The following is a 19,492-nucleotide window of genomic DNA, read 5'->3' on the forward strand; positions in this document are numbered from 1 at the left end:
GGACAACTTCTCATGCCTTTCTGACTGTTACCATCTCTGGTTCTTGCGTACAGAGCCTCTTTCAAAGCCAGGGATGCTCGCGTGAGTTCCCTGTTCTCTTCTAGCTGAACAGGGAACTTGTTCTTTGGTGACTTTCGCATACCTTCCCAGTGTCTTCTACTCCTCTCACCATATCTATCCTTTAAGATTCAGCTTCAAGGTTCCTTTTCCAGCAAATCATCCCGACCTAGCACTATCTTTCCAACATGCTTTCTTAATTTTTTCATCTTTTGCCGTCAGGGTTCTGACAGACAATTCTAAACCTCCTTGGGATCCTTCCTTTTCTTCCCATAAATCGTAATGACCTTCCCCTGGCTAAAGAGTGCTGTGGGAATTATTATTTATAAGTACAAAATTATAAATACATATTATAAATATGTATAAATACAAATTACACATAAATAAGTACATATTATTTATAAGGTTGTTGTGTGGCAATATTATAAACTAGAAGTTTGTATTTATCTGAACACATATTCACAGCATAAATTCCTCTACATAAACTTCCTAAGGTGTCAGAGAAGTGCATTAACTAAAGTTATTGTGCCAATTAGAGAAGAATTATCTCTAATGCAACATAAGAATCATTTGTCAAGGCAGGAGGCTCAGAGTCTCACAGAGAAGAGGGGTGCAGGAATCTAGGGTGACTATCACAGGTCCCAGGAAGGAGGAGGGGTTGCCTTAACCACAGTGGGTGGGTCTTGAGTAGGAGGCTGAGGCTTCATAATGACCAAGATGGCTGAAGGTAGGAGGAGAAAATAGGGTGGTGGCATCCAATCCCAAAAGGCCAGAGCCACCTACATACAAATAGCTACTGAGGCCTCAGCCCTCCCCTCTCATAATAGTAATAGTAACAATAAAACCAAAGGAGCAAACATTTATTAAATGTTTACTACATGCCTGGTACTATTCTGAGCTCTTTACACACTTTAACACATTTAATCATTAAAGAAAAAAAAAAACCCTATGTGGAAGATACATTTTTAACTTATTTTGCAAGGAAAAAAATGGGGGAGAGAGATCAAGTCACTGGCTCAAGATACACAGAACCACATAAACCTGAAAAATTCAGAGTACCTGGGCCTGAACTTACAAGCAGCACCTTTCCTGGGTAAAGCTGCTTATTCACCGTGAAAATCTCAGGCCAATCATCTTTATATGATGAGATCAATAGCCTGACATGGTCTGACATCATGTGTGACCTTGACATGAAACCCACACTCTTGGAATAATCTGCCCCCATACTGTCTAATTAAAATTTTAAAAGTTAATTTTAAGACATCACAATAGCAAACTTGTCAAGATTAATGTTTCCAATCTGCTTCATTTAGCTGAACTTACTTATTATAAATCAGTCTAATTCATATCTAATTCTTACTTGTTTACTGTCACCACTGTCCCTAGCCTGTTGGCATCTTAGAAACTCTAGCCAGGCCCTAGATTCCTCTAGGATGTCTGGTTCTTCTCACTTTACAGTGCTGGAAATGCAGCATGCATAGTTTCATACCACCAGGCTCATTAATGTCACAGCCCCACACTCACTTACCATTAGGGTCTTCTAAAGAGAATTCACCCAGGATTCCATGGAACAGAAAGAAATTCCATGTTGAAGTGATATATTCTAGCGAATATTTTACAGAGAAATGGCTGCATCTCTTAGTTATGCCTCTTACTCTCATAACATTTCAGAACTGAGAGACATCTTAGAGGTCAGCCAATTCAATTTCTCTACTAACGTTTATTTTTTGAAACTGAGCTTGAGGGCTAAAGTTTCCAAGGTCACAATGCCTACAGAATTGATATTCTTATTCTAAAATTAAGATTATTCTTTCTATTATTGTGAATGCTAATTCCTTGAATTCACAGGAAAGGTCACAATCGTAAGACTAGTACTCATGTAGCTGTCAGAGTTTACAATGAGCTGGTGCTCTTTGTAATTTCATACAATAATATGTTCAGTGACAAACATAATTAATATCCCATTTTAGAGACTAAGAGATTTAAACAGTAAACTGTGAGTGATGTATTCAAGTTTTGATAATTAAACAATAGGGGGCTATGAACTGAGCCCAAAGTTCCTGCCTTTCAGTCTGTACACTTGAGTAAATTACTAACTTCTCTATGTATCTCTGCCGTCATTGGTAAAATGGGGATAAAATAAGAGTGTCTTCATCAAAGAGGTATTTTTCTCTTGAGAATTAATGTGATGATGTGTTAAATGAATAAAACTCTTAGCATCTTGCCTGACGTGGGAAGTGGGCAATAAATGTCAAGGCTTTGTGTTTTTTAAATCACTATCTTTCTAAAACATCATACTGTTAACATAGAGTAATTACTTTAGGCTCAAGGATAAAGAAGGGTTCACTAATGCCCTAATAATTATTGTAACTGAATTAAAAATGCAACACTGAGTTTATTCCTCTTTTGATTTTCATCATCATAGAAATACTTGCTGTCAAATGAGGTTAGGAACTTTTATCATCCTGACACAACAAAAACCAATTTAATCATAGCTTTTTTATACCAAGAAAAGAACAATTTTCATCTTAACATTTACAACTGCAAACAAAAAAGCGCACCTGCATTATACATTTCACAAGCTAAAAATCAGATGCACTGACTGGATACAGCCTCATGGTGGTGCTAAATCACCATGGATAAAGCCTGGAGCCCCAGCTAAGGCTCGCAGAAACCAAACTGACACAGGACGGAAACATTCCTACTGAGTCAACCAGGAAGGTATTATTTGCTTTGAATTCCCACAGTTCTTCTCACAAACCTTGAGCAATGACCTTGACATACTGTCCCAACAAATCCATTAGTAAAGTTAATCTAGTTTTTTCCCCTGGCATTGCAACAAATAACATATACACACATAAATAATATTAGCCATAAAAACATCTGTGTAGCTTTAGTTTTTAATCTTGTATTAATTGAGATTCTCAACGTGGATTTGGCCACAGCATCTGCATATAAGATAACATTTACCTCTGCCCCATTCATCTACTGTAGATCTTAATTTCATATGTCCCTTGGAACCACTTATTAAAGTTCTCATATCTCTCAGCCCCCAAATCTTAGATTGAAATCTCAACTCTTGACCTTCTTCCTCCACTATCTCATTTTTTAAAAGCCACAAAACAAGACTGATTTGCCCTTCATAGCATAACCCACCTCTCTTCATTTTCCTTAACTGACTTCCAAAACCATAGTTCAAACCCTTTTATCATACATGCAAGTTATTGCAACAACCTTCAAAATTAGCCTTAGAGCATTAGCTCCCAACCTTGACTGCACATCAGAACCACATGAAGGAGCTTTAAAAAATACCCATCCCTTGGGAATCTGCTTTAATAGGTTTGAGTGGAGCCTGAAGTTGGAATTTTGTTTTCAAAGCTCCCAGTCATTATAATGTGCAGCCATAATCAAGAACCACTTCACCAGAGGTGTATCTAGCACACCATGGCCATGTTAACCTTAAACTATAAACTATCTGGGCCAAACATTTGAGTAATTTCTCCTCATCAGAAAGATTGCAAATAAGTGACTTGAAGGCCAAGATGGATTTAGAAAAGGCAGAGGAACCAGAGATCACATTGCCATCATCCACTGGATCACAGAAAAAGCAAGAGAGTTCCAGAAAAACATGTACTTCTGCTTTATTGACTATGCCAAGGCCTTTGACTGTGTGGATCACAACATACTATGGAAAATTCTTCAAGACATGGAAATACCAGACCACCTGACCTGCCTCCTGAGAAATTTGTACGCAGGTCAAGAAGCAAGAGTAGGAATCAGACATGGAACAACAGACTGGTTCCAAATTGGGAAAGGAGTATGTCAAGGCTATATATTGTCATCCTGCTTATTTAATTTATATGCAGAGTACATCATGCAAAATGCCAGGCTGGATGAAGCACAAGCTGGAATCAAGATTGCCAGGAGAAATATCAATAACCTCAGATACGCAGATGACACCACCCTTATGGCGGAAAGTAAAGGGGGACTAAAGAGCCTCTTGATGAAAGTGAAAGAGGAGAGTGAAAAAGCTGACTTAAAACGCAACATTCAGAAAACTAAGATCATGGCATCTGGTCCCATCACTTCATGGCAGATAGATGGGGAATCAATGGAAACAGTGAGAGATTTTATTTTGGGGGCCTCCAAAATCACTGCAGATGGGGATTGCAGCCATGAAATTAAAAGACGCTTACTCCTTGGAAGGAAAGTTATGACCAACTTAGACCACATTAAAAAGCAGAGACATTATTTTGCCAACAAAGGTCCGTCTAATCAAGGCTATGGTTTTTCCAGTGCTCATGTATGGATGTGAGAGTTGGACTGTGAGGAAAGCTGAGTGCTGAAAAATTGATGCTTTTGAACTGTGGTGTTGGAGAAGACTCTTGACAGACCCTTGGACTGCAACATCAAACCAGTTAATCCTAAAGGAAATCAGTCCTGAACATTCATTGGGAGGACCGATGCTGCAGCTGAAACTCCAATACTTTGGCCACCTGATGTGAGAAGTGACTCACTGGAAATGACCCAGACTCTGGGAAAGATTGAAAGCAGGATGAGAAGGGGATGACAGAGGATGAGATGGTTGGATGGTGTCACCGACTCGAGGGACATGAGTTTGAGCAAGCTCTGGGAGTTGGTGATAGATAGTGAAGCCTGGTGTGCTGCAGTCCATGGGGTTGCAAATAGTCAGACACAACTGAGCAACTGAACTGAACTGAACTGACTTGAAGGCCAAACCCATCCAATGGATATATCTTATGTGGCCTATTATTAAATTGTTCAGACTAAAGATTTAAAAAATTGGGATATGTCACCTAAAATCCAGATTTCCTATTTCTTTTTTAAAACTGCAAGGTCTGGCCACACAGGGCCCACAACCCCAAGCAACCATCACATGGCTGCCTCCCACTAGGCATGGCAGTGACCCCTCAGCCACTCAGGCTCCTTCCCTCCTTACTTATACCCGCCTGTGTGGCTCATTTATACTGTCTCCCACTCTTAAGAGTCATTTCAGTTTGCAACTCCTAGTCTAGAGGAAAAAGTTCAAACTGAATGATACATTTCCTCACCCACTTATTCGCTTCTTCAAGCATCCATTAGACAGATATTTATCTTGTGTCTGTGCTGGGCAAGCACCTGGAATACAAAGCTCCATATATTTTGGTCTTTTCTGTCTAACTTTACATACTGTTTCCCTTCAAGTAACTCTATTCTAACCAACAGTTGGTTTAAGAGACATCTCTCTCCTGATGTTCACAGCCTAGAGGCTAAATTTCCAAATCCTTTGCAGTTAGTTGAGGCTATAAAGACAAAGTCTGGACCAGCTGGGTGTGAACAGAAGTGATGTGTTCAACTTCCAAGTCCTGTTTGTGAGAGTAAAGTTGGGTGCTCTCCATGTTCCCGATCTGGAGAGATGGAACTCAGGCAGAGCACTGGAGTCCCCCGGGACAAGAGCAACAGGGAGAAAGCACCCGAGTCCCTAGACGGCCTCTGTCTTCCCTAGATTGATTGCCTACCTCTTGTTATCTGAGAGACCAGCAGCCTTCCATCTTATTATATTTCAGAATCTCTTTGTCTACAGCAGTTTATCCTACACCCTTTACTATTCCCCAAATACACCTTAAATATTCTTGCCCTCAACCTTAGCTTATACCAAAGCTTTTGTCACTAATATCCTGCCTTCTCACCTCTACTGAACTTGGCTCATCATTCAAGGCCCAGCTCAAGTAGTCCATCTTCTGTGATGCTTGTTTTCTTCCTTTCTCTGTTCCCCCATTGTTCGACTTTCTACTTGATGACTTATCAAATATTATCATATTTAATAAACAGGGCCTAGAATTATGTTATCATAGCTCTCTCAAATTCCAGGCCCAGAATTTAAATCAAAATTTGAGATTTTACATACCATAAATACAGAAGAATATTCAGAGCCCAGTATTCTGTTACTAATGCCTCTTGTGGAAAAATAATCTGCACTATCAATTCATGTTCAGTTTGTTATCTTTTAGCACTCTTGAATCTTTTGATTTGGGCTACAAAGCTAAGCCTTTCCAAGTCTTTAAAAGTATGGCTTTTTCCTTGATATTTAAGCTAAATTCCTATTCTTGCATCTAAACAAATTTGTCAACCCACTGCATATATATTTCTAAGAATAAGAAATGCATTAAGAAGATCAAGGGTTCAAGCTTAAATGGTGATGAAGAGTCATCTTGTAGTCCTCTCACACTAGGAATATGAGAATCTCTAGGACATTAGGGGACGAAAGCAGAAGATGCACTTGGAGAAGGAAATTAATAGGGAAAATAGGTGCTAGGGAGTAAAAACTATATATTCCAGAAGAATAGTAAATAAAAAGGAAAAAGAAAAGAAATAAGGAAGATAATTCAGATACAGGAGAAAGGTGAGACTAGCAACTATGAGGGAAAAGGTTAGCATAAGGGAAAGGCATGTACAAAATGAAATGCCAGTGAAGAAGAGTTGAATCCAATAACCTCAAAATGCTTCCTATCTGATCGAATACTCTTAAGAGATCATTATAAACACTGAAGTGCAGGCCAACTTTAGGAAAACCGCTATGTGATTGGTACAAAAGAAACAGCAAAGGGAGGTGAAAATTAAATTTATAGCAGATCTCAATAAAGTTACTCAGTTACTCTGGGGCAAATAAAAACAATATAGCTGTGCTTCAAATCAAGTAAAGAATGGCAGACAGGGCTTTTTAAAAACACCCAGGTGTTTTTTGTTATTGTTGTTTTTTTATTTTTTAAGACAAATCTTGGCTTTTGAAGTTTTGTCCTATCACACAAAAAAGCTAGAGGTGAGAGGTGAGATCTTTAAAGCATAAAAGCTAATCATCCTGAGATAAAAGGTAATCACACTAAGATAAGATTAAAAAAATAACTCAAAGATTTAAACCTAAGTCTTAAACTATAAAACACCTAAAAGAAAACATAAAAGCCTCATGACATTGGTCTTGGCAAAGATTTCTTGGCTATGACACCAAAAGCACAGACAACAAAAGCAAAAATAGACAGATGGGTCCACAGCACACTTTGAAAATTCTGAGTATCAAAGGGCCCAGTGAAAAGGCTACCTATGGAATGGGAGAAAATGTTATAAAATCAAAAATATAATAAGATCCAGAATATAAAGAACTCCTACAACTCAACAACAAAAAATCAAATAACCTCATTTATAAAATGGGCAAAGAACCTCAATAGACATTCCTCCAAAGAGGATATACAAATGGCCAACAAACATATGAAAAGATGTATAACACATCACTTATCATCAGAGAAGTGCAAATTAATATCCTAATGAGATATTACCTCACACCCATTAGAATGGCTACTATGATTAAAAAACAACAACAACAACAAATGCTGGTGAGGCTATGGAGATATGGAGAAACTGGAACTCTTATGCACTGTTGCTGGGATTGTAAAATGGAGCAACCACTATGGGAAATGGTATGGTGATTCCTCAAAAAATTAAAAGCTCAACTACCATAGGATCCAGCAGCAATCCAATCCAATTTCTAAGAATATATCCATGGAATTGAAAGTAGGGTCTTGAAGAAGTATTTGCATACCTACCTTCATAGCAGCATTATTCACAAAAGCCAAGAAGTGGAAGCAAGCCAAGTATCCCTCCACAGATGAATGGGTAAACAAAATGTGGTATATATATGTATATATATGGTATATATATGTATACATATATATACAATGGAATATCATTCACTGTTTAAAAAGAAGGAAATACTGCCATATGCTACAACATGGATGAACCTTGAGGACATTATGCTAAGTGAAATAAACCTGTCACAAAAAGACAAATACTGTATAATTCCACTTAAATGAGGCATCTAAAAGGCTTCCCAGGTGGCACAGTGGTAAAGAATCCACCTGCCAATGTGGGAGACTCAAGAGACACAGGTTCGATCCCTAGGTAGGGAAGAACCCCTGGAGTAGGAAATGGCAACCTGCTCCAGTATTCTTGCCTGGAAAATTCCATGGAAAGAGAAGCCAGAGGAGCCCGGTGGACTACAGTCCATGGGGTCACAAAGAGCTAGACATGACTGAGCACACACACAAAGGAGTCAAATTCATAGAAACTCAAAGCAGAATGGTGGTTCCCAGTGGCTGAAGGAGAGGGGATAAGGGCATCATTGGTATAGTTTCAGATTTGAAAGATGAAAAACTTCTGGAGATCTGTTTCACAATAATAAGAAGATACTTAATACTACTGAACTGTACACTCAAAAATGGTTAGGAAGGCAAATTCCATGTTTTTTTTTTTTTCTTTTACCACAATGGAAAAAAAGGAGAAGAAAAAGAGAACACAGGACAGTGTGATATTTCTTTAATCACTGCCACCATCAGTGTGGCATCAGTGATGTATCAACATATGGTCAAAATGAGGATGAAAAATAGGAAGGGTCCTATCTGCACCATTTTATCTCAGGGATAAAGAAATGCAGAAATCAGTGACAAGTTAATCCCAAGACCACACCTCTTCTATATTCCCATTACTCGTACTCAGGAATTACTGACAATTCCTGTCTCTATCTCTAGGCGGCGGCAATGGTGACTGCCTTTGCTACCACAGACTAGACAGAAATTCCATATAGCCTAGTTACAAAGAGCAAGCACTCAAATATCTGTTGCACTCAATCTGAAATTACTTATGTGCAAAGACATTCTTAGCTGATACCAAAAAAAGGTTTTCAAATTGGATTATAGATGTCTCTGAGATAAAATGCTGACAACAGCTGAGTCACTGAACTATAGCTGAGACACTATAGTTGAGCATTTGAAGACATTTATATCTCAGGGGGGAAAAGGAATCAGCTATGTCATGCATCCATTAACTTGGTACCAATAAATTCAACCTAATGGAGTCGTGTCTTCCGGGGTGAGTTCTGAGAATTTAGAGTGAGCAGAAAGCCTGTGATGTGAGAAGTGAACCTGGCACTTATCCCAAAGGACAGATCTCCTGAAATGCTTTACTTGTCGCTCAGTCGTGTCTGTGGAGAAGGCAATGGCAACACACTCCAGTACTCTTGCCTGGAAAATCCCATGGACGGAGGAGCCTGGTAGGCTGCGGTCCAAGGGGTCACGAAGAGTCGGACACAACTGAGTGACTTCACTTTCACTTTTCACTTTCATGCATTGGAGAAGGAAATGGCAACCCACTTGCCTGGAGAATACCAGGGACGGCGAAGCCTGGTGGGCTGCCGTCTATGGGGTCGCACAGAGTTGGACACAACTGAAGCGACTTAGCAGCACCAGCAGTCATGTCTGACTTTTTGAGACCCCATGGACTGGAGGTCCTCTGTCCATGGATTTTTCCCAGCAATAATACTAGAGTGGTTGCCATTTCCTTCTCCAGGGGATCTTCCCAGTCCAGGGATCGAACCCAGACCCCCTGCATTGCAGGTGGATTCTTTACCATCAGAGCCACCAAGGAATGTGATACCCTGCTGGTATCACACCACACTGCAATTTTCCAGATCCATAAGAATCACAACTGCTAAACTAGCATTAGTAATCACCCACATTGGACTAGTGGCTACTTACCAGCTATGGCTATGAGAAAAAAGTCATACTATTCATTTGTTAATCTAGTAGTGGTCTGTGGGTTTTATAAATAGATTTGATCTGCCTATGTGATTACTGCCTAAGTTCCTTGGCATTTGAATACATCTCTAGGAGGAAAGCAAGTCAGTTCTGGCATCTCAGTTGAAATCCCAGCTCCCATACTTAGTAACTTGGTGACCCTGGCCAAGTCATTAGCATTGGAGCCTTAGATGTGTCATCTGTAAAAACAGGACCAATAATAGCTCTCCCCTGGGGATGTATATAAATTAAATGAAGGAATCTACTCAGAACGTGGCATATAGTGGATGCTCAGTAGACATTATTTGCCTAGCTTCTTCCTCACTTTCAAGCAAAGGTCAGCAAATGTTTTCCATCAAGGACCATACAGTAAACATTCCAGGCTTTGCAAGCCATTGGTCTCTGTCACAACCACTCAATTTTGTCACTGCAGGACAAAAGTAGCCATAAATGATGAGCACAGCTATGTTCCAATAAAACATTATTTTAAAAATTAGGCCTTGGGCCAGTTTTGGCCCACAAGCTATAGCTGCCATTCCTTAACACTTAAGCCACATATGTCCAGACATCAGACTAAGCTAATTTTTCATCATTCTGTCGGATTTTGCCTGCTCCAGACATGTACTTGCCCCCTTTCTCTTCATTGCTTTTATTTCTTGAATGTATCAGAGCAAATGAGTTTAGTTCAATGGACTGACTCATTTCTGCACTTTTAATTTTAGGCCTTGAGAAGCCCCATAAGGAGGTAAGCACTCAGACCTGGGATGCTCCATTACCTTATCCACACAAGAGGTTCTGGGGAAATCAGAACATTTGAGGAAGATTCCCTCAACCTGCACAGAGAGACTGGAAGAGGGACCATCACTTAAGAACTCACTGAACTAACTGAGGAGCTTTCATTAATGGAGAAGGATGGGTTGCAACTTATTTCCCAGGTTTTAAAATACTGCATAACCAATATATTTGCATTCATTTGTGTATGTATAAAGCACTTCTTAAAGGACATAAGAACTGAAAACATCAATGATCACTGGCGAGGTGGGAACTCAAATTGAGGGACAAGAATGGGACAGACAGTTAACTGAATATTTTTTAAATGTCTTTAATAGCTTTGTTTATTTTCATTGATGTATAGTTGACTTGCAATGTTGTGTTAGCTTCTGGTATACAGCCAAGTGACTCCGTTATACATATACAAACACATTCCTTTTCATATTCTTTTCCACTGTGGTTTATTACAGGATATTGGATATAGTTCCCTATGCTATACAGTAGGACCTTGTTGCTTATCTATTTTATATATAGTGGCGTATATCTGCTAATACCAAACTCCCACCCTTTTCTTCTTTGGTAACCATAAGTTTTTGTTTTTTTTTTTTTTTTTATGTCTGTGAGTCTGTTTCTTAAGCATAAGTTTTTAAACCATGTGAAAACATACAATGTATTCAAAGAAATTAATTTTTCTGATGAATTAAAAATTCAAGCTAAAAACAAATCTTTCACATTCACAAAACCAGCCTAGTAAGAAAAATACATACAGGTGAGAGGTGAAAAACGACAAGAACATAAAGCATCTAAGACTCTCACATGTCTCATGACTCCCAGGTGTCCCCAGGGAATCTACGGCAGCCCATAGTTTTAGATCAGGCCACAGTTCCTCCCATGGAGTCCCACATGCCACAATGAGATGCTTTCCAGCACCTCCATCTCTCTTGCTGCTGACTCTTTTATTCCTGCCTTCAAATAAGCTTTAACTTTTTAAATAGAAACTTTTACCTGACCTCACTTTACAACACCATACTCTGTCTCATATTGCTTTCACAGCTCGGTTCTGGGAGCCATTAGGAATGACTCTCTCTCACTTCTCAACCGTCTATAACCCAGCTTTAACCTCTGCTCTTCCATGAGGTCCCTTTTTCTCTAAGGTCCTCACTGACTCTTTAAAACAAATCTAAAGGCTGGTTTTTCTCCTTGTCCTTACTGTTCTTGAACTCCATTTTGCAAAGAATAAAGCTGATGTTCACTTGAAACATCCCACCCTCGAGGTGGGAGGGGGGACCGGGATGGGGAATACATGTAAATCCATGGCTAATTCACTTCAGTGTATGACAAAACTACTGTAATGATGTAAAGTAATTAGCCTCCAACTAATAAAAATAAATGGAAAAAAGAAAAAAAAAAGCTGATGTTCATCTTACTAAACATCTCTTCTCCCTTCATCTACTTAGTATGACAGAATTCTGTTCTTTCCTCAACCCCACTCTGGGCCTCTTTCATATTTCTGCCTCATAACTGGGCTAAGCCTTGAGACATCCTTTTTTCTTCTCCATCTATCCTCAATCTCTCAGGGAATTCTTCTCTTCCCAAGACTTTATCTAGTGGGAAGAGAAGGCAGACAGGGCTTGAAGCATGGCTCTATGACTTATTAGCTGCGCAGGTTAAGGGAAGTAATTTCAGCTCTCTGAACTCATTTCCTCCACTCTAAAACAGGGATTCACTCACTCTTTCATTCAACAGTCTTCATTGAGCACCTACTATGTAGCAGACAATGTTCTGGGTACATGAGATTCACTAGCAAACTAAACAGATAAGTATTTCTACCCTCACAGAGCTCCCAGTCTAGTAGGGGAAGATAAAAAATTAACAAAACTAATATACATGCTAAATAAAAGAATTATATAAAATGTCAAAGTAAAGTAAGAACTGAAGACAAGAAATAGAGGTCAGGATACACCTTTTAAAAGATGATCAGGTTAAGCTACCCTGTGTGAATGTTTAGTTGTGTCCAACTCTTTGCGACCCTATAGACTGTAGTCTGCCAGGCTCCTCTGTCCATGGGGATTCTCCAGGCAAGAATACTGGAGCGGGTTGCCATGCCCTCCTCCAGGGGATCTTCCTGATCCAGGGATCAAACCTGCATCTCTTATGTCTCCTGTATTGGCAGGCGGGTCCTTTACCACTAGCACCACCTGGGAAACCCAAGCTTCCCTAAGAAGCTAATATTTGAGCAATCACTCAGAAGAGAAGGAAGAATTTAAAAACTGACAGAGAAGGTACAGCCAGAGGGAGTTGACAAAGGTCTGAAAGGCAGAAGTGTGCCTAGCTTATTCTAGGGACAGGAAAGGGGCCAAAGTGGGAACGGAGTGAAGTAAGCACAGGAAAGAACAGTTGGAAATGAGTCAGAGGAGATTGGGGGGTGGGGGTGGCAATCCATGTAGGGCCCCTGAATGCCATCGGAGCTGTTGTGGGGTTGTGAGCAGAGGGGTGACATGATCTTTTCAGGGTTTTGAGCAGAGGGGTGACATAATCTGATTTATTTTATAAGGCTCACTCTGGCTGCTCTGTTGGGAACAGACTTTAGGGGGAGCAGGGTGGAAGCAGAGAAACCAGCAAGGAGGCTACTGCAGTAATCCAGGCAGGAGGTGATGGTAGCTAGGACCAGAGTGGGTGCACTGGAGAAGAAGTGGTCAATTTAAGATAAGAAAAAAAAAAACCCTGTAGGGTTGTTACGAGAATCTTATGACAGCATAACTGCAAGTAAAGTGCCTAGTATGTGCCTGATAACAGGAAGATGTTAACTTCCTAGGTGGCTTAGTGGTTTTTAAAAAAGGAAAAATCTGCCTGCCAACACAGGTGACTCAGGAGATGAGAAAAGGGTTCAATCCCTGGTGGGGAAGACCCCCTGGAGTAGGAAATGGCAACCTATTCCAGAATCCCTGCCTAGAGAATCCCATGGACAGAGGAGCCTGGCGGGCTACAGTCCATGTGGTTGCAAAGAGTTGGATACAACTGAGCACGCACACCTGCATTTTTACTATATTTTTCTGGTCAAATATGGGTCACCATATGGAAGAGATCAAAGCTAGAATGTGATACCAAGGTCAATTGACCTGGGGATTGACAGTCACCCTCACCTGAAGTATTGAAAGGAGGTTGGGCCGAGGAAGGGGCTTAATCTCCTTTTAGCTTTTTACCTCATAGCCCAACTCCAGAACAATATTTCCCATGGCCTACATTCCCTCTTAGAAGTTTCATCATCTACTCAACGTCAGTGCTTATATTTTTGAAAACTACCTGCCTCACCTCCATGTCAAACTGTTTCTTCTATTAAAACTAAACCAGTACCTAGAAGCTGAAAACTTAGCTTCATCTTTGTAGAATTATGGAATAAAAGATGCTTCCTTTGGAAGTTGATACAATGCCATCATCTGTTTAAAACATCTCTACCTACAAAAAATGAAACGAGGTCCAGAATGGAGCAGGACTAGCTGTGAGCCACTCTTTGTCTTTAATGACTGGGCAAGGCCTGGAACCAGTTTTCGGGATCCAGGTCACGTCTTCAACAGTCCTCCCCCATTCACCCGTCCCCCATTTCCACAGCCCCTTACACTGGCTGCCAGAGGCATCTCCGTATCTGTCACCACCATGGCTGCCATGACCATCTTCCTGTCACTGCCCATGAGGCCTTCCAGAAAGGCTATTGGAGGCCACGGCCTATTCTGCTTCAAGTGTGCTGGCTCTGGGTTCAACTCCTGGCTCTGCACTCACTACTGTGAGGCCCTGAGCCAGCTTCCTAATCACACTCTGCCTTCCCATCTTCATCTGAAAAGTTCTTCCCTCCCAGGACTTAGTAGAATAAGGCACGTAAGGCCCTTAGCACAGAACCAGCGCAAATAAACAGCCCAAGAAGGGTGAGCTGTATGACTGCTTTCAGTTCCTTTCAGAGAAGTTACCACAGGTGTCTGGTGAACAAATCCTACTTGCCTCGGTCTAGCCATCAGGGACTGGGAGCAACCAGGTCTATTAAATGTATGGAAATGTAGTGCTCCCCACTCACTGACCTTCTGGTTGAGAAATTCTCTGTGCCCCAGTACCATGCTCATTCCCAATCCCCACCTCCACATTTTGGTTTTTGCTCCTGCCTGAAATGCTCAGCTTAGTTCTCTCTGTCTAAATCCTGGCACATCCTTCAAAGCCCCAGTGAAAGCTTATTCTTTCAGAAGGACTTCCCAGGCAAATCTTAGCTCTGCTGCTATTATTTCTTCTCTTCAATAATACAGTATTTACCTGCAATATACCCTGGTCACTTCCTTATGGAAAGGCATGGGAGCATTTAGTTAATAATATGAGTTCTAGAGCAAACTGCCTGGTCTCTCTCAGCCTCGGTCTCCTCATACATAAAATTGGGTTAATATTAGGGTTGTTGCGAAGATTGGACACACAGATATGTAGTTAAAACAATTATTAATATATGTAACTATTACTATATATTGCTGTTAACTTTTCCCTCTTTGTTTTATATATTTTCATCTTCTTCCTCCAGGTCATTCCATCCATATGTACTATACTTCTATCTAGTATCTTATATCACAGCTTACATTAATGAGTTGAGTTCTGAAAATTTTGATTTCTTTTCTTAAAGATTTCATTACATCTAATAATTTGCTCTAAAAGTACAGATTTACCCAAAATATTACCTCCCCATCTCAGAGCCCATAGATGGTACAGAATACAGGTAGCATGATTATTAGCCAGAGGAGGAAGTTTGAAGAAAAGAAAAAATCCTGAAAAACTAGAACTGTCTGTTCTTTTTCTACAAGAAGTTAATATTGGAGATATGGAAGGTATTCTGGACTTAGAAGCAATGAATCAGAAAGGCACTGAGGGTAACTGGAACTTTCCATTCACATATTCCTGAAGTACTGGTATGTGTGCATGGCTACTGTTCTACTTTGTTTTGTATTTCACTCAAGCGGGTCCACCACTCACCAGGAGCAATGTTAGGTCTGAGCAACATCAGCCAAGAGTTCTACACCAGCAGGCACACATCAAGCTAATGCACAGACATGCACAGCTCCTAGTTGATGCCCACTGTCACTAGGCAGTGATCATTGTGTTTTTTTCTTTTCTTTCTTTGGGGAATCAACTATGTTTATCAAACAATAGCAACACATTTTGTAACAGGGTGGGGAGGATTTCGCCTTTTCCCAGCAATACTTCCAAAACTCAGGTAAGAAATCATCTAGATTAAGAAGACCATCCTTACCTCTATTTTTTCCCATATGGCTTCATAGTTGTCCTGGTGTTGAATATCTTGCATCAGTTTCTGAATTAAAGCAGACTTCGCAGCAGAATGGCTCTCATTTTTCTCAGAGGAGGAGACTCTCTCTGACTTCTCGTCCGTGTACTTTTTCATGCCAGAGAGAGGCATGCACAGTTCCTCGTCAGAAAGAAGGTCACTCAAGGGGCCAGATTCCACACTCTCCCCGAGCGAAGAGGCTATGTCACTGGACGAGCTTGGAGACACCCTGCCTAGCCTCGTATGCTTCTTCTTGACATGGTACGTTGGATACATCTCAGAGTCTGAGTTCATTTCAGACAGTTCCCAGTCATCAATATTCTGAATGGTTTCTCCTCTGGGTTTCTGAGGCAGCAGCTTTGTTAGGTTTTCCAACTTCAGAGCTAATACTTCTGTTTGCTTGAGGTGAGAGGGCAGTGCCAGGTACTCATCAGAGCCATACCAGGCCTCCACAACCTGGCCGTTTCTGGTGACGTGACTTGGGGAGGAGGAGTAGCTGCTTTTGCCTTTGTGTTCTGAAAGAAGGGGTCCTAGAGACGTGACGCTGTCTGAGCTAGCAGAGGACTCGCTGCTTTGAGTAAAAGGTGGTGAACTGGATGTTTCTGACTGCACTGGCAATTTGGCCTTCCCACTCCTCTGGTGACACAGCTCCAGTGAGGACGTGGAAGCAGAATCTGTCTCTGGCCTCTGTCTGGCCTTGGAAGGACTAGAAGGAACTGCATTCGGCACTGTCGAGCTCCTAGTGTTTTTGGCTTGCTTGTCTGAACTGGGTTCCTGTTTAAGGGTCTGGCATGGAGGCACCTCTTCTCCGGTCTTGTGGGGCTTTTTCAGTCGAAGCTTCTCTTTATGGCAGTCATTGAGCCTCCCCAGGCTGGAGGAGATCTCCTTAATGTGACTTCCAACTGTATTTTCAAGATGCCCGTCCCCCATCTTGTGCAAACACTCATATGACTGGCTGGCGGCAGAGGGGCTGTTGGGGTAAGAAGACTGTAACACCAGGCACAGCTTAGACCTGTCAGGAGGATCCACCAGCGATGGGGTGCTTCTGCTCATCTCGGGCTTCAGATCGACCATCTGCTTCTTTCCACTAGAGCCTTTCAGATTATTCTTAAATGTCTCATCTTTAAGGAAAAACCCTCTTTTTGGCAACGTGGGCTGTGTGGGAGAGTCCTCATTATAGTTAAAGCAGTCTCTGATGGATCGCTTGGGGGTTGTGTTTTCACAAGCAAGAGGCTGTGGATTCTTTGCCCCACGTTGGGAAGAGGAATCAGATTCTTGCTTCACAGCTTCCGAAGTGGGTTGAACAGCATTTGTCGGAGCTTCCGCTGAAGATGATGGCCCCTGCATTAAGCCTGGTTGCTCCTCCACTGTGCACGCATTATTTTCTTCAATTCTACCTCTGTCATCTGCTGAAAGAGATACTTGAGACGCCTCCTCACTCACGGCTTCACTGCAGTTGGAAGGGACGGAGTCAGGAGCCACCGAAAGTAACCCAACACTTCGGATAAGCTCGGGGAACTCCTTTTCCATCTCACTGTAGCTCCAGGAGTCGAAGGGTTTGGTTTTGACCTGGCTAGAGGTCATATCACCCAGGCCACCGAGCAAATCCTCACTTGGACTGTAGTCAGATAGTTCGAAAGCAGTAATACCGCAATCCAGAGACAAGTAATTTTGAGAGCATTTGATTGTTAACTGCCCAGAGTCGTCTACTTCCGTTAGAGCATCAAGCCGGCCCTGAAACAGACAACAGAAATGGTTTCAGCAAATGTAACATTACACTCATCTGCTGCTCACAGGAAATCTCAGCAGAAGCCACGATACAGGCCAAAAATGCATCAATCTCAATTGCTTCTGGTTTGAAGTACAGAAAGGCACATTCATTAATTACCATATTGCTTTACATAGTAGCCTGTTCTTAAATATTTAAGGATTTTTCTTCAATCTGGAGAACAGAGCCTTGGTCAAGGCCAATTCAAAAATAACCATTCTTGCCCTGACTTTCTATTTTAAAATAGTGTATTGTTCACTTAGTAAGCATTTTTTTAAGTGATGCCTTAAGTAGTAATATTTCTGAGAACAAATTAATATAAGAGTAAAATCTCCATGTATATCTCTTTAGCTTATCACTCCATCACCTGCTACAGTGGTAAGCTCATAGTAAATGCTCAGTAAATATTTTAGAGTAGAATAATTAATTATAGTAAGTCTGTTGTGTTAAAAATATGTTCACAAATCACAGAAGACGAAATACTGAATTTTCATACATAACAAAAACAGTTCAAGACCAGCATCTACTGTCCCCATCTGTGTGAAGGTAAACATGAGAATCCTAGAAAAAATTAATGTGTTTCAAAAGTGTATTTTGTAGCCCCCATCCCTTTCTTCTGTGTGTATTCTCCCATACTCTCCCACCCTGACGCCCACTTCATCTGTGTATGTTAGATACCAAGTGCCCACCTTCCTTCAAAGTAGGCTGACTTGAAATTCCCTTATGCTAAAAAATAGTATTATAAGTGCTTTAATTTAATAATTGGTTGTGTGACTAAGGCTCTTATCTCATTACTAATGTAGTTTCCAACATCACACAACAAATGGGGAGAGTTTTAATTCATGATTTGTTTGGGGCAGAAGAGCCCCTGGTATCCAACATGCCTACAAGGCTGAAGGAATAGCTGGTCTCATCTAGCCCTTTCAGTTCAGTTCAATCGCTCAATAGTGTTCGACTCTTTGCGACCCCATGAACCGCAGCATGCCAGGCCTCCTTGTCTATCACCAACTCCCAGAGTCCACCCAAACCCATTTCCATTGTGTCGGTGATACCATCCAAACTTCTCATCCTCTGTCATCCCCTCCTCCTGCCCTCAATCTTTCCCAGCATCAGGGTCTTTTTAAATGAGTAAGCTCTCAGCATCAGGTGGCCAAAGTATTGGAGTTTCAGCTTCAACATCAGGCCCTTCAATGAACACCCAGGACCGATTTCCTTTAGGATGGCCTAGTTGGATCTCCTTGCAATGCAAGGGACTCTCAAGAGTCTTCTCCAATACCACAGTTCAAAAGCATCAATTCTTCTGTGCTCAGCTTTTTTTATAGTCCAACTCTCACATCCATACATGACTACTGGAAAAACCATAACCTTGACTAGATGGACATTTGGTGGCAAAGTAATGTCTCTGCTTTTTAATATGCTATCTAGGTTGGTCATAACTTTCCTTCCAAGGAGTAAGCGTCTTTTTATTTCATGGCTGCCATCACCATTCTGCAATGATTTTGGAGCCCAGAAAAATAAAGTCAGCCACTGTTTCCCCATCTATTTGCCATGAAGAGATGGGACCGGATGCCATGATCTCAGTTTTCTGAATGTTGAACTTTAAGCCAACTTTTTCACTCTCTTCTTTCACTTCCATCAAGAGACTCTTTAGTTCTTCTTCACTTTCTGCCATAAGGGTGGTGTCATCTGCATAGCTGAGGTTATTGATATTTCTCCCAGCAATCTTGATTCCAGCTTGTGCTTCCTCCAGCCCAGCGTTTCTCATGATGTACTCTGCATGTAAGTAAAATAAGCAGGGTGACAATATACAGCCTTGACGTACTCCTTTTCCTATTTGGAACCAGTCTGTTGCTCCATGTCCAGTTCTAACTGTTGCTTCCTGACCTGCATACAGGTTTCTCAACAGGCAGGTCAGGTGGTCTGGTATTCCCATCTCTTTCAGAATTTTCCACAGTTTATTGTGAT

The 19,492-nt window shown here is 41.1% G+C and overlaps 1 protein-coding gene across 1 annotated transcript in view; it reads right to left on the reverse strand.

Moving 5' to 3' along the window:
• The window catches only part of AKAP6 (A-kinase anchoring protein 6), a 486,146-nt gene that overhangs the window by 267,264 nt on the left and 199,390 nt on the right, over positions 1-19,492 (reverse strand). Inside the window, exon 4 of the mRNA XM_020870415.2 lies at positions 15,727-17,493. Coding sequence (XP_020726074.2) covers positions 15,727-17,493 — 1,767 coding nt within the window. The remainder of the gene's footprint in view (positions 1-15,726; positions 17,494-19,492) is intronic.

The sequence above is a fragment of the Odocoileus virginianus genome, chromosome 16 (genome assembly GCF_023699985.2).
Source record: "Odocoileus virginianus isolate 20LAN1187 ecotype Illinois chromosome 16, Ovbor_1.2, whole genome shotgun sequence".
NCBI classification, from domain to species: Eukaryota; Metazoa; Chordata; class Mammalia; order Artiodactyla; family Cervidae; genus Odocoileus; species Odocoileus virginianus.